Consider the following 16296-nt stretch of genomic DNA (forward strand, 5'->3'; position numbering starts at 1 on the left):
GACGTATCATACTTTACTATGGAGCCCTCCTTCCTTTTATGGAAAATTGAAAGGTGGAAAAAATTCAGGAATTATTAGAAATACCATGACTGATCCTAGACTGAGCTTGTTTCACACTCGCCAAGAAGTGGGACTGGTGAGTCTGCTCCAAATGCTCCAAGTTATGCTCAATAATCCATGTAAAACATATACATTGCTAGAGGTGGGCAGTTCCATTTAAAGTGTTTGATCTGTGGTCTTTTGCTTCATACACCAAATCCTTAACCAAGCTCATGTAGTATACTTCCATCCAGGGTTTATTCCCACCTTGTAACCCAGTCATTTCAGGATCCAACACCAGGATAAAGTGGTGAATGAAGAGTTGTCATTAACCAAAATTCACTTGTAATGTATGGGGGAAAGCCTCTCTCAGACCACCTCCAGCTATCTGATACACTAAGATACCTTGAGCATCAGTAGCTGACCATCACCAGTGGTTACAGCAGTGTGTCCTTCACCCTCTCAGTGCCTCTTTAACTGATGAGCATGACTGGGCATATGGAAGAGATAACGGTGGCAGGAGTTTAAAAGATTTGTCTGATTGTTCAGTCTAGCATATTATTGAACTAAACAATTAGTTCTAGAAAGGAGCCAAGCAGGCAAACAACACCCCCAAGAGGCCAGACCCAGTGTACCTTATTTTCTTGCTCATCATTTCTCAGCTGCTCTAGCTAGCTGTATTTTTGTAATAATATGGCTAAGCAAAATCAACTGGCCATTCAAATTCTCAAACCATTTCATCTGTTTGTTTGTTTGGCTATATATTAACTGTGCACATAACTAACAAAGCATAATACTGCACTAAATAATACCATATAGAGCCATATTATTTAGAAAAGTAGTATGCATTTTGAAAAAGAGGCCTTTTTAATCATGCTACTGGGTTTTTCCTGATTTACTTTTTTGTTATGAAAAGATACTAATTTCAACCTCTGACAAGTAATTTCCTTTCACTTTTCCTTTTTCAGTGTTTGGCTCAGTGCATCAGGGTCATAGAGAAACTAGAGTTCTATCAGTTACAGGCAGTTTCATCTTCTGTTGCATCATACATCTTGGTGATGTATATCTATGGGAAAGCAATACACAGCCCAAGACATTGTTATTAGCAGTGTCCTAAATTTGTCCATTGTCCCCACACTGTTATTGTTGTATCAGAGAAGCAGTTATGCTAGGTCACTGTTAGGTCTCTGGGTGTGTAAACTGTTGTTAGCATCATACCTTTGAAGAACTCTGACTGTCAGGACATTAGACTCTTAAACTATATACATATATGCATGCTAGCTCATCAGGTGTTTAGTAAAGTATAGAAAATTACGGCTAGTTTTGGTTGCCTTTAGTCCGTCCTTGGATATTAATTAAAATTAAAAAGTACCCCTGAGAGCTATTCTGTTATTGCTTTTTGGGACAGGCTTTGCAGGCACTCCTGGCTACTTATCTCCAGAAGTCCTGAGAAAGGACCCTTATGGTAAACCTGTGGACATTTGGGCCTGTGGTGAGTATTTTTTTGTGGAATACTTTTCTTCCTCTGTCTGAATTCTATTATTTTTGCCTCTCTTGCACTATAAGTATTTTTTTTTTTGATTATTTTATCTTTTCATCTCATTCCCCTGTCCATCTCTTTCAGGAGTTATCCTTTATATTCTGCTTGTGGGATATCCTCCATTCTGGGATGAAGATCAGCATAAGCTCTATCAGCAAATCAAGGCCGGAGCTTACGATGTAAATACAGCTTGTTTTTATTGTTTTCAGATTCTTCTCACGTTCTTAAAACTCTCCGTTTTACTTAACAGGCCATGATACTGCAAACATGGATATTAAAGGAATGCAATGTTTGAAAGTAAAACTTAATTTTCCCACTTTTGAGGGTTTTTTTTCCATCTGTTTTTGACACACTATAATTATCCTTACAATAATTATACATTATATTACACTGAGTGATTAACAACATAAATGCCTTTCGTTACCTTAGACTTGTGTTGTATATAAATCATAATCATCTGAGCCTCACACAAGTAAGAGTGCTGTTGTGTAAAATATCAGCATGATCTTCAGTATAATCTTCAGTAAAACAGCAGGATTGTGAGAGTGTTCTTGTCTTCATGCAACTGTTCTTTAAACAAGAAATTAATATTGAGACTGACATTTCAGTTACAATATTGACAAATACTCCGTCTACAAAAATAGTTCCCAAAGAAGCCACAGCTGGATAGAACGCTGCATGTTGCCTTGCAGCGCTCAGGCTGAGTGACACCCATAGTAAGTGTAGAAACTATTCCTAGGATGAAATTTGTATTGAACACAAACAAACAGAATGCTACAAATGGTGAAATGTAGCAGTGCCGCTATACTAAATCCGTTCTGTATCCAATCCGATCAGATTAGCGGACCGGAAATGCCTGTTGTATAGTACATTATGAGAGAGTTATACAATTAAATAATTTGATGTTTATTTTCTTCACTTAGCTTTATCCTTTGAGTCAGTTTGTGCCTCATGGCTGATTTTTTTTTTTTTTTTTTTTAGCAGCTCATGTCTAGAGAAAAATGTTGTCCCTAGTAACTGCAACCAAACAATGCTAGTTTTTGATTGGAACTGTAGAGCGATGACTATGCTCGCATGCTATTGGGACCGGTTACCTTGTGCGATTGCTGTGCGATTGCTGTGTTAACTTCACCAAAGAGGAAGAGGTTCATTTCCTACAGACTAAACACAGATCACATCCTGTCCAGCGTATAATCCTCCTGTTGTAATGTGTTGTAATTCTGAAGAGTTTAGGAAAAAAAATATTCTAGCATATTTATAGGTGTACAGTATATTGTTAAAAACTATGACATTTCTTCGATCTATAACTATAATGAGTCTGGATACAAGTATCCTTCAGAGGCCAGAAGCTCATGAGGTTATCTTTTTCCATTATGGTACAAATGCTCTGTTCCGGGGCTCGGTGGTCTGACAGACTGGCTGCTTAATTTTTGATTGAGTGTAAATTAGAGCTGTGCCAGTGCTATTGATCCTGTCATGCCTTTCCTGACGCATTGCAGAGAGATGACTTACCGGGAAGAACTGGATGATTCTTCTCAGTGTGCAGATAGCCAGGTGTCTGTTCTAGAAAACGAAAATAAAGTTTTAACGAATAATATGTGGAATATCTACGCACTGTAACTTTAATGCGCAGTTTAAAGAAATGCAGTGAAAAGGTCTTCTTATGATGACGAATTGTTCTTTACACTGGTTGCAGTTTAAAGTGGTGTGTGGGCAAGATGTAAGTGTAGATTCAACTTTAGGTAAATTGGCTGCCTGGTCCCACTGTCCTCTAATCTAATAACTTGTGTCTCAGTGAGGTGTTAATTTGCAAAAGTAACGTTTATTAGAACCCCAGCTGTGGCTGTAGCTTATCTAATAGCTGGTGTAGTAAAGAAGCACAATGACACAGCATTTCCTGCTGCTTCCTTGCTATCCTCCTAATTTGATTATCCCCCACATCAGACATTTTGTTTGTCTTTTAAAAGCACACGAGAGATTTATTCCTATGCATGCGGAGTGCATATGTACCACTTTGTATCATTCTTTCTTCCACACTTCAGTTTCCTTCTCCTGAGTGGGACACTGTCACCCCTGAGGCCAAGAACCTCATCAACCAGATGCTGACCATCAACCCAGCCAAGAGGATCACCGCTGAGCAGGCCCTCAAGCACCCATGGGTCTGCGTAAGTAATTGCTTCCAAGATCTATAATTCTCACAAGCTGCAGGCTGCAGAAATCCATTAAAAAGTTAGCAGTGCCTAAGATTCTTTCTAGTCTAGCATTCTAAACTTGCTGCATCTGAGCAGGAATGCCTAAGTGCAGTGCTGCCAGTTCCAGCACAGTTCCAGTCTCACTGTTGGGATTAATGCTGGCCTGAAACACTGGATCAGATTGGACTTCTTGTTGGCATCATGCCTGTGATGTTTTGTGTAACCTAGCAACAGGAGTTTACAGAGAGTGGGCTCAGTTACTAAGAGGATGTCCATTTCAGATCAGTATTGGAGATCACACCATGCTGAGAGCTCTGATGTTAGTTGTTTATTGAAAATCAGACTGTGGTGCATTTTAGTTTGGAGATTTTAATCATTCTGATACTTAATAAACCTGGATATTAAGAGGTGAATGAAATCAGAACCATATGTGCACATTTGCTTTATTCTGACCTTCCAGAGTTTTGCGCACCTTCCTTAGAAACTAAAGAAGAAAATCAAGCACTGTTGTATACACTGTCTCTTAGGATATTAAACCTGAACACAGTTTACTTCAGATACTTCCAGTAGTGATCAGACTGGTATTTTAATTAATGAATTTTACTCTTCAGCAACGTTCTACAGTGGCCTCCATGATGCATCGACAAGAGACTGTGGAGTGTCTGCGCAAGTTCAATGCACGGAGAAAACTGAAGGTGCATTTTCATTATAGTTCCTGCATAGTTGGACAAAATTCAACAGATAAGTGCATAATCAACATAATCCATCCATCTCTCTCTCTCTCTCTCTCTCTCTCTCTCTCTCTCTTTCTCTCTCTCTCCTATTTTCTTTCCATTCAGGGAGCCATCCTCACCACTATGTTGGTTTCCAGAAACTTTTCAGGTGGGTCTGTGTTACTTGCTCATGATCAGGTACGGTGCACAAGCCATGGACCAACCTGTCGTATCCCCAGTTCTAGACAAGGTTCAAGATTTTATTAGTATTTGCAGCTAGCTCTACAGCCAGGGAGTGTAAGATCTGGAAAGACTGAGAGCTTAGATTCCTTAAAAAGTTATGGACTCTTGATTTCTAACTCCATATTTTTACAGGGCACACAGCTGAATTGTTTAACCAGTTTAGTTTTAGCTGCTACAGATTTGATAAATTGATATCTGCTCTTTACTAATGACTTTCTGCCCATTTTTTTTTTTAATTTTAAGGAAAGTTTATTTCTTAGGTTTTTGGTGCCACAATGAGCTTGAATACTGGTTAGGTCACATTCTCTCAGGGGTTGTATATTTTCTGTAGCGTTATTCAACTGAACGCCTCTCTGTCCAATAGTGGGCCGGCAGCATACCAGCCCTGCTGCTCCCACCACCAGCACTGCCGCGCTTGCACAGGAAGGTATGTGAGAGTGCATCTCCTCACCTCTCCACCAGGGGGGGCCCAGATAGCCCTATCCACCTTGACCCCACAATCCTGACCCTGTCTTTGCTCCACCCACTCAGCATGTAGCCAGACGCCTGCCATGCCTGCTCTCACATAAAAGCAACACACATTCAATTACATAATTATAAATTTTTTTTAAAAGAATCAAAGCCGTTCGGTCCAGGATGACCAGGTTCTTAATTTCTTACGCGTACATGGCCTGTTTCCATTTTTACCAAAATTAACATTCATAACAATCATGTGCCTCATGCACCGTCTTCATGCACCATGGTTTTCAGCCTGCACTGTCCTTTAACTTTTAATCCAGTATTGTTTAGTGTTTAAAGACAATAAGCAGATCCTGTCACTTGTAAATGTAAACCATTTTTCTTGTAAACAGTGTCTGGACACATGAGGAATAAACGCTCCTCAGTTCCCTGGAACTTTAAATGATCTTTTTTTTCACCTCACACCCCTGGATTATTCTTCAGTGTATCTGTATAGTTCAATTCTTTTTTTCAAGCGTCTGACTTTTTTTTTTATTTTTTATTTTTTATTTTACGTGGCTTGAATTTGAAGGCTGATGTTCCAGGCAGGAGTCTGATCAATATCACCTCACCGCATTCATTATAGTGATCGCTGTCTCCAGTCAGCCCACAATCGGCCGGCATGACTTATCTGTTTTTATGTGAAATATCTCTGCTTCGTTTAGTCCCCTTTTTTGGGAGGTTACATGTCGCCCCCCTTTTTTTTGGAGCTGTTAGTTAGCCTCTGCTTTAGCTAGAGATGTGGAAACTAGCTCTGTTTTCTCTCTCAGAAGAAAAAAAAAAGGAAACCTCTGCCCCCTGGACAGGGTAAAGAGGCCTTGTAGTATTCTAGCTGAGAGCATAGTTCTCAGAGCGCAGTCTCTCATCCCTTGCCAAAGCTGACTTGTTCAGCCCAGCTTAGCTACCATTCGCCTTTTCCTTCTCCCTTTAAAACCCTCACCACCACCCCCTTGCTGAGAGTGCGGGGGTGTGCTACATGGCTGGGCAGGAGCGGGGTTGGCTTGCTGCCAACCGTCAGACCTGGTGTAGAATGGCTCATGGTGCCAGCACGTGCCAGGTGGTCGGCTTGAAAGAATCCCCACTGGAGGCCAGACAGACGATGCTGTTCATGCTATGAGTCAGGAGGAAGTGGAAGAGTCTTAGCCACCCCGAAACAGAGGGGAATTTTGTTTGATACATTTTTCTGTATTCTGTTATCATACTGATTTATGATCAATTTGGTCAACAAGGTTTTTTGCAACATGATTAATATTATTCATTTAAGTCTTTGTTTGCTGAGAGATTTCAATGCTCTGGATGCTTTATCTCTCCCACAATAAAGGCTAGCCTTTATAAGGTCTATACTCCAGGTATGTCTTAGATAATCAGTTACACTTTTACTGTGGTGGTGATTGGCATTAATTACTTTGGAGTCATCAAGTCACAGCTCTTTCCACCAAGTGTCCACCATACCCAGTAAGTGTTTGACTATATAACATCATCTCATTGCAGATACTAGGATACTTGTTTAGATGCTTGACCAGTAGAGACACAGTATCAGGCTTTTTTCTCTTATCTCTTCTCCATCTTGAGCTTTTTGCTTTACTAACAAATCAAGTTTAGAATTTGCTGCTTGACAGATTTTGACGCATGTCTCAGGTTTATGCCTCAATCAGATTATGCTATTTTCTTTGATTCAGTGCTTGCAAGCAAACCATTTATATCATAAGATGCTCTGTTCTTTGTTGCTGTCCTTTTCCTCTACTTTTCAAGGGCATTTTCACACTTGGCCTAAATACTCAATCTGCACCCAGGATTGATTGAGGGCATCATTGCATGTTTGTTTTCACAAGGATAATTTAAGTTTAAAACTGTCAATTGTGACAATGGATGACAATAGGAATATTTCTGTATTATTTTTTATTCATGCTAATGTAATTTAAACACTTCTCTATTCCATAACACAAGAATTACAGTTTGGCTGAAGCCTTTCAATAGAAACCGGTCAGTTATGTTTTCAGATATTTCTAACATCTTGTGTTCAATCGACTTATTTACTCCATTCATCTAGGAGACATTCTGTCCTCTCAGTAGACCACATTCACTCTGAAATTAGAAACTCGTAGTAACACACCACTAACAAGTCACACTAGATCTGTTATTTGCCATGGAGCAAAATTGTTGCAGTCTCGAAGCTAACTCAAGATCAGAGTTCACACGTGCCCCTAAGATCTGTTGTCTGGTCCTCACGTGGAATCAAAAACAACTCTCAAATTCCACCAAGCAAACAAAACTCCCACTGGAATAAAGGTCAAGTGTGAAAATGCCCTCAAACAGACTTCTAGTGTCACTTTTTTAAGCGTGAGAAAACTTGCCTGGTTTGCACATTGTAAGTTTCTAGTAAATGATGACCAAAGCCAATAAAAGAAATTTAGGACATTTCTTAAGATGTCTTGTTAAGGTCAGGGTAAGTGAAAGCAACCTAGCTTCTGACTGACTGCTTACTGTGAATGGTGAAAGGAGGGAGCAGTGACTGTAATGCAAGACAGTTGAATAATTACTTTCCTTCGTTTAGTAAAACAATAAAGCATTTTGGAAATTGTTTTTACTTTATTGACACTGCATGGCTGGCCGTATGGTATATTGCACCCACCACTAGCACCTTTCATCTCATATCTAGTGAAGCATGGAACACCAGCAGGCCCGCGAAACGAATGATGCCTGCCATTTTCTTGCTCTGTGTGCCCTCTTATTTGCATCCCTATTGATTGTTGTTTTTCTCTCTCAATCTTACCTTTCTCTCCCCATCATTCTTCCTCTCCACTTGTTTATGGAAGGTAAGGAAATGAATGGGGCTACCAAGCATGAGCCTTTTGACCTGGGTTATTGTAAGTGTGTTGTTGTTGAAAGGGTCACTGTGATTATAGATTTTTTTAAAGGCTGTCCCCGCGCACCATGTCATTAGCACAGAAGTCAATCGGTGTCGAGGCTTACAAAACTCCACTGCCTCAAGACCTCTAAATCAGGCTTGGCGAAATCATGGCTCCATTTAAAGGAAATCAATTGCTTACATTAGCTGTGATTTTCTTTCATTATACCTGTAGTCTCAGATGAAGTACAGTTTTATTATCTGTCTATTCCTGGTTTTGCATAATAGGGATGATTTACAAGTATGAGACTCCTGAAATCCCAGTGATGAAATGTGAAAGCTTCTGAAGTATATAACTGAGTAAATGGTGGATGTTAAGCTAGCATTTTTTATGGAATGGGCAGAAAGAGCACTGTGGTTGCTTCGGTGTTGTTGGTCATGTACTAACTCAGGCTCGTGTCTTTCTTCACAGCATGCAAAAGTTTACTCAACAAAAAATCAGATGGCAGTAAGGTAAGAGAAGAAGCTATTATTACTAGTTAAAAGCTATTGTTAGTAGTTATTAGCATTTTGTTTGCTTCTTAATTTTCTAAAATAGGAAAGGAGCGACAATACATGCAGTGAATGTTAGATACCCCTGTTAGATGAATGTTAAGCCAGTGAATGTTAGACACACCCCTGTTAGGTCTGTCTGTCTGTCTGTCTGTCTGTCTGACTAAAGACCAGCTGCTTCTGTGGGATATTTTTCACATCTTAATTGTACTTTCACATCGAGGGTAGAAAAAATTTAGACATGATTTAACTTTTTCATTTTTACACCACAAACACCTGCCATTTTAACAGGGGTATGTAGACTTTTATATCTATTCTAATTCATCTTCACACATATCTGTGGAGAGCTGGGAAAACCCTTCACACTATAAACTTTTGACATACTGTGTATAGTTCTGCAAGCTTTAACACACACACACGTGAAAGGTACATCACTTTAAAGAGTGACAATAAAATTAATAAAACGTTTAAAGGTCACAGAAATGGTGGTTGCTTTATCTAGACTGACTACCAAACTGCCTCATCTATAGATATAAAAAAAAATCCTGTTAAATCTATAAAATCTATAAAGCTTGTATTGCGCACATTACGGTCTTAAACATACTTTTTCCTCACACAGGACAAGTGTAAATGTCCGTGTAATGTCCGTTCTATCCCTTAGCATTCATCAATCTGAACAGGAAAATGTTGTATGTCTCCTTTCTGCTGCAGCCTCAGACAAACAACACTAAAAACAGTGTAGTGAGTGCTGTAGTGAGTGCCCTGAAGGAGAGCAACATGGCCTCCTCCACACCAATGGTACCTTAATATGCATTTAACAGCTCTTTACCCTGTACCCAGTGTGCTGTGCTGTGCTGTAGATCATCCAGATGCTCGTTTGTATTTGGTCTGCCTGTATCTTGTCATGCCATCCTGCTGTACATTTTTGTGTTGTTGTTTTATTTTTTTTTATGTAAGCATGTCATGATTTCAGTTTGGCTTGGTTAGGGATTGTTTTGTTCTGCTGTTCTCTTCTTGCACCTATGTAGATATGTTAGATTATATGTGGATAAGCTTGCATGGCTGTACATACACAGGGTTTTGTTAGCGACATACAGAAGTTGGATAATTAGAGTCAGCATGTTGTTGCAGGATTGGCCAAAACACAATAAGTCACAACAGCGACTGCAACCAATGAGTCAGTGTTCAACATTATTATGTCATAAAATATAAGAGCCAGTCATATTCTGCTATGCAAATATAGCTTGTGCAGTGCTGGTTTAGCAGGGGAGGGGTGAGCGTGTGCAGGGGTTGGAGGCATTAACAATTTGCATATCCGTCATATCTGGATTTCTTGATTAAGGCAAAAATGTACACTAGGTTTTGGGCACTGTTTTAATATCTGACTCAGTAACAGTTCCTCATCACAACCTTTGGATGACTCTAAAAGTAAATACCACCGTTCTTTTATCTGACTTCCACAATTTTCACATGCAGTTAAATGATATGGGTCAGTCAGTGTCCTGAAGCATATCTGCCTCCTCACAAGGCTCACTGGGAATTGGTCTGTAATGGAAGATTTCTGTCAGTTAAATGAAGAAAAGGACAAAGCTCAGTGTGCTCTCACCGAAAAGGTTAACTCGAGGCTAGAAGAAGCTGAAGAAACATAAACCAGCAGTTTCCCTGCTCGAAAGCAGCCATGAGATGAGAGCGGCGCACCCTGCGGGGTGAGGCAGAAGAAAGTGAATTGACACTTGAAATGGTCTGTGCTTGTACATGCTGCCTGGAGAGCTGAGTGATGAGCATCCTGGGACCTCCAACATGCACCAGTAAAGCACACTGTTAACCTTTCCCCCATAAAAGGTCTGCTGTCACTCTGAACACCATCGCAGGGCTGACAACAGACCGTCAGGACCGAAAAATGCAGCATATATATCAGAGCTAGCTTTTAGCAGGGAAGGGGGAATTTGGGGGAAGTCTTGCATGGAGCACTGAGATTCCATTTCCTATGGAACTTTTTTTCTTTTCTTGCGCTGGTTTGGAATGCAGTCTTTTGAAATGTCTATTATATTTTCAAAAACGTGAAATGTAAGAACATTGCCCACACAGGTATTGTACCACTGTTAGTTTTTGTGCGTTCAAGTCATGTCGGAATGATCGTATTTATGAGTTGAACACCATAAAGTCGTAATTACTTGTGGGAAACCCTTTGATTATTATTGAGCAAATTCTGAGCACTTATTTGAGAAAAAAAGGTTTCATAAATAGGTGTAGCAAAGCACACTTGATTTGAATTTAACCCTGACCCAAAACAACCTGGCTGCCCTTGATGTCATAATTGTGACTTTCCAACTCATGAATACAAACTTCCCAGGAGGACTTGAACGCACGTTTAGCCTGTTTTGTGAGCATGCACTCTGTACCAGGCAATAAAAGCATATCATCATCATCATCATCATCATCAAGTTTAACTGTAGCATTTTGGTAATGTGACGAAAATCATAATTGTTCAAAATTCTGTTACAGGAGCCACAGACTACGGTAGTGCACAACCCAGCAGATGGTACCAAGGTCAGTTCTACTGCTGGATATGCTCTGTGAAGCAGGGACTAAGAGAAAGGATTAGTTTTATGGGAATAAGTGGCACGTTTTAGGAAGAAAAAACAAGTATGTGTTCATTTTAAATGATGTAACGATCATAAACTTCATGTTCTAATTTTGCCTGTTTTCTCTGTCTGGTTCTTGTGATCTTCTCTCCGTCACCGACTCTCCTCAGGGCTCCACGGAGAGCTGCAACACCAATGAGGAAGAGGATATGAAAGGTAGGAAAGGTACACAAGCCTTCTCTCCTCTTTTCAGCATGCCTCCAGCACTGTGGCGTCATCATGATGAGTGCTGTATTGATAAAGGGACTCTCTCTCCTCGTCAAGCCGTGCCATAGCCACTGCTGCCATTTTCAGCAGTTAACTTGTTAGACTATAAGGCTATAACACACACACACACTGCTGATTAGCCATAAAAGCCTGTAATACAGCAGTGTATTTCTGAGTTAAATGATCGTACGATTAGCCATCATAGCTGATAAGTGTGAAGTGAAATGAAGCTATACAATCAGGCAGACAGGAGAGAGATTAAAGAAAGCATTGGGATGGTAGATCAAAATCTGCATCAATGCAAAGAGAATGCCGATACGCATGACTGTGGCGTTAGTGAATAAATCAGCTTTGTGGGAAGTAATATCTAGTGGAAATTCAATCCACAACCTGATCACTTGATTGATTTTATACACTCATAATCATCTGCATTTCTGTCTGTTTTTTTTGTGGGAGGGTTTTCTGTATCTGTGTGTATATGGTAAAATGATGTGTATCGTGTAGGTGTGTGTGTGTGTTCTTGACTCTCTTAGCTGGTGTGTGCTGTAACCCTTCCTTAGCATGTTTTCTAAGATCATGGTCTTGTACAAAAGCTCAAAACATCCCTGCTGAGGCTTTTTCCCCTCATTTCCTCTCCTTAGTTACCTCTAACCTGAAAAGCATCTTATCTTCTCAGCCACATCAGTGGCATGATTCAGGTGATGAGGACAGGAAATTGGAGAGGAGGCTCAGGGAAAGGTTTCACGGAGTTCACAGCTGTGATTACTAACGCTGCTTCATCACGCCACAGCCAACTAGACGCTCTTACTTCAGCAGCGCTAGTTCACGCTGACAGAGCGAGCTGTGCATAGAGCAGGATACGCTGATATGATTACCATGGAGTCCCATTGGCTATTTAGGCTGTCTGTGTTGTTATTAGGCCGAGGCTGAATTAATAGATCCATTTTATCCAGACACATCCTCCTCCAGCTGCACCTTATGAGCGTAATGTTATTGTAATATTGATAAACTTGCAGCAGAGTGAGTGTGTGTTGGTGTGTTTTTCTCCTGGTGGTGTGCGTTGTGCTGGTTTTGGGGCCGTGCCAGTGGAGAGTGCTCAGGGAGCCAGCAGTGACAGTGCGGTGATGAGTCAGTGCAGTGCCGGGGACGAGCCGCCCGCTCTGGTGGCATCACCACAGTGCCCACCAGCCAGTAAGTTACAATCCTCTGCTGCCATGCAGCATCTTTTGCCCCTTTCCCATAATCCTCCAAACTTTTTCCACCCCTGTGGTCAGTGTGTGAAGTCTTCCAGTTACTACTCAGAGCATTTGCAGCCACTCCACCACCACTGATCAGTTCCCTCTCGAATCAGGCTGTTTGTTATGCTCTTCTTTTTCTCTCCCCTCTCAAAACTCTTGGCACATAAGCCACACTCCTCCTGATTTTTCTCCTATCCACTTGCTACTGACGATCATGCTGTAATTTGCCCATTTCAGCTTTTCCATGCAATTTTTGGCGCCTTCGGTCTCGTCTGCTCCTTCGACCTCCTTTTTGAACATCTGTGATGTCTTCCTTTTGCCCTTACCTGCTTTATTTTTCTCCCAAGCCTGGATGATTTTCTAGCCCATAGCCATTTTTTTCCCCCCGTTTGACTTTACTCAGAAGTCAGCGCTTCTCTTCCTTCAGGCACCCTGTACCCCTTAGCACCCTGTTCAGACAGATGTATTATTGTGCCTTTCTGTCGTGTATTTTTGCCACAGGGTAACATTGAATCGCTTGTCTTCGTGGTTAATGTGATGTCAAGCCACCATGCTGTTTAGTGCTGCTTTTATAGTAAATAAAATTCATTTTTTGAGTATCAGTAATGTAATATAATCTCCAACCACACCATCATTTTACTCTGAAGCTTGAATCTTTGCCGCACTAGAAAAAGGAAAACAAGACCATTTACAGGTAGGAGGTATTTGTTTAGAATATGGTTGAGGATTGACTTTGTTTTTTATGACTTTACTTGGATAGTTTTAAGGAACAGTTTCTTCATATGATAGTCCTGAAAGTTCTCAGTGCTCTGTGTCAATACTGGATCAGTGATGTTAAAATGCTAATCTTTGTTGCATTTGGGATTTAAGATAAATGATGTGTAAGAGACAAAAGGGCAGAGTGGCATATCTTTTATTTCTAGACTTTCAACATTTTGCATAATAAGCCACTTATTTTTAAAACTGTGAATGAAATCAAATGTTTGAAGGTTTACAGGAGGATTACAGAGAGAAAGGAAAAGCCAAGTGAACATTTTCAGTTGTCTCCGAGTTCTAGAGGAAAGTTTTGTTAGCATTAGACTGAAGATAGATGACAGTGGCATTAGAGATAAAATGTGTGGCAGTCTGGGAAAACCCATCTGATGGAACAGTGGCTGAAATGACCGCAAACAGGCCGTCTAGGATATGTGCAGCCTTAAGAAATCCCAGATGTTTTTCACCAATATAACATATTCTTGTAAAATTCCAGACGTCCAGCAAAAATCACTGTGTGTAAAGAGTCTCACAGTGAATATCACAGATTGCTGTTAAAGCACAATGGACACAAACTCAGTTCAGATCCTGTTTATCCTGATTAACCTATGCCTTGAGATATATGATGTGTGCTTGCGGTATCCATTTCAGTACAGGAAAGTGTGTAGTTGTCAGAAATAATATAGAAATAAAATCTCGAGTGTTCACCAAACGAAGGGTTTATTTGAGGTCAAAATACAGATCCGAATATCAGCTAATAAAATGGAACAAATCGCAGACGTGGATTTCTGTAAAACTGCTTTGTGAGGGTGTATATCGTCAAAAGAGCTATAAAATCTGTTGAAGTGTATGTAGCAGACCTGCAAAGATTACATGCTCAAAGCTAAATGTGCTGGAACTATAACACATTCCCCATCCTCCAGTCTCACCCTGTCCTTTTTCTTTAGTTTTTTTTTTTTCCCTCAGTGTAAATTTCACTTCTTTTTCTGTTGCCTTTAGGCTGATTAAAGAGCTTTTTCCTTCTGCTCTATTACCAAAACATCTCCATTAACACATGGGCTGCACGATATTGATAGATATAGCCTATGCAGCGTGATTATATTATCCCTTATTATTATATTAATAAATTAAATGATCAAATATATTAAACAGATTATAGTTTAATAGTAATATTGTTGTTTAATATTATTATTAAAATATTAATATATTAAAAAAATTGTTGATGTATGGCGGTTGACAAATGGCCTGCATTCATTTAAACATTTATTAGTTTTTTGGGTTTTTTTTTTTTGGCCACACCATAATGAAATGTATCAAATCACAGACAGAAAACTTATCTGGACCATCTGAGGTCAGTCAGAGTGCATCTGCAATATCAGTGTTGTCAAAGGCAATATGAATATTGTGCAGTCCTAACATATTGCGTCCTTTTTTTCCACAACATCTCTGATTTTTTTTCGCTTTTTACAATATTTTTTGTTAATTTTCATTAACCATTCGTGTTTTTTTTTTCTCCATTAATTTTTGTTCTTCATGATCTGCAGCTGCCGTTGGCTCTGGTGGATTAATAATGCATTGCTTTGTACTGTCTGCTTCTAACGATGGAGTATTTGGTATCCTGTGTCACATGGCTTGCAGTAACCTGAAGCACTCTATTAAATGCTTTGGCCTGCAGCTTGTTTTAATCAATGTGGGTGTGGGTCCTTTGCATATCCTCTGCTGTCACCATGGTGGCGTTGTGGTCCGTGTTGTGTGTTACAGCTATGGTGCATGACATAAAACGCATGGCGTGGAACAGTTCTGGACATTCCTCGTGCCCCGAGTTAGAGCGTGCTCACTCTGTTCCTCATGCTCCAGCTCAGGGGGGCAGGAGTGTGGCCACAGCCAAGTGTAAGTGCTTTGGGTAGTTCAGGACAGACATATACACATGCAGAGTACGCCTGTTGACACACTGAGGGTGTAGGGCTACTTCTGTCATATGAAGACTTGTTAAAGGGGCTACAGAATTTTAGTAGCAGGATTTGTACTAATTCACATACACTCATATGTACACACACACACATGCACACACCCCACATAATCCCCAAGCTATAGTAAAACAGTTATCAGTGGCTTTGATCGTGAGAAGCTTAAACAATGACTCTCCATTCCTTCTCCCCTTTTTCTTCTTCGCTATGTAGCTCGTAAGCAAGAGATTATCAAGATCACTGAGCAGCTAATCGAGGCTGTGAACAATGGAGACTTTGAGGCTTACACGTAAGCGAGACACAAACACGGCGTCTCTTCCGTTGCTAAACAGACATGACTTCCGATAGTATTGTGCAAACTTTAACAACTCAACGTGTTGAAATGTCTCTTAAGGAGAATCTGTGACCCTGGGCTGACTTCATTTGAACCTGAAGCTCTGGGTAACCTAGTGGAAGGGATGGATTTCCACAAGTTTTACTTTGAGAACTGTAAGTTATAATATTTCGTCATTCTTACACAGTGTGTCTTTTTTACTTAGGAGTAATTTAAGTGAATAAATTCATCATCTTCTATTTGCCTAATGGCTGTGTGTGATCTAGTGTTGAGTAAGAACAATAAGCCAGTGCACACCACTATCCTGAACCCTCATGTGCACCTGATTGGAGAGGATGCAGCGTGTATCGCCTACATCCGCCTGACGCAGTACATCGACAGTCAGGGCCACCCACGCACCTGCCAGTCTGAGGAGACGCGCGTGTGGCACCGCCGTGATGCCAAGTGGCTCAATGTGCACTTCCACTGCTCAGGAGCGCCAGCTGCACCCTTACAGTGAAGCCTGCAGGGCACAGGCATGCTCCCTC

The 16296-nt window shown here is 40.5% G+C and overlaps 1 protein-coding gene across 12 annotated transcripts in view; it reads left to right on the forward strand.

Moving 5' to 3' along the window:
* The window catches only part of camk2g1 (calcium/calmodulin-dependent protein kinase (CaM kinase) II gamma 1), a 63532-nt gene that overhangs the window by 44460 nt on the left and 2776 nt on the right, over positions 1–16296 (forward strand). Inside the window, exons 8-22 of one of the 12 annotated variants that reach the window (XM_058406414.1) lie at positions 1448–1531; positions 1664–1758; positions 3622–3744; positions 4383–4466; positions 4611–4653; positions 5092–5154; positions 8546–8586; positions 9337–9423; positions 11131–11175; positions 11381–11435; positions 12564–12668; positions 15230–15358; positions 15649–15724; positions 15830–15924; positions 16036–16284. In XM_058406414.1, coding sequence (XP_058262397.1) covers positions 1448–1531; positions 1664–1758; positions 3622–3744; positions 4383–4466; positions 4611–4653; positions 5092–5154; positions 8546–8586; positions 9337–9423; positions 11131–11175; positions 11381–11435; positions 12564–12668; positions 15230–15358; positions 15649–15724; positions 15830–15924; positions 16036–16268 — 1358 coding nt within the window. In that variant the 3' untranslated portion in view covers positions 16269–16284. The remainder of the gene's footprint in view (positions 1–1447; positions 1532–1663; positions 1759–3621; positions 3745–4382; positions 4467–4610; positions 4654–5091; positions 5155–8545; positions 8587–9336; positions 9424–11130; positions 11176–11380; positions 11436–12563; positions 12669–15229; positions 15359–15648; positions 15725–15829; positions 15925–16035; positions 16285–16296) is intronic. The other 11 variants (XM_058406416.1, XM_058406417.1, XM_058406415.1 and 8 more) reach the window with 11 other exon arrangements.

Source organism: Hemibagrus wyckioides, linkage group LG13 (assembly GCF_019097595.1).
Source record: "Hemibagrus wyckioides isolate EC202008001 linkage group LG13, SWU_Hwy_1.0, whole genome shotgun sequence".
Classification (NCBI taxonomy): Eukaryota; Metazoa; Chordata; class Actinopteri; order Siluriformes; family Bagridae; genus Hemibagrus; species Hemibagrus wyckioides.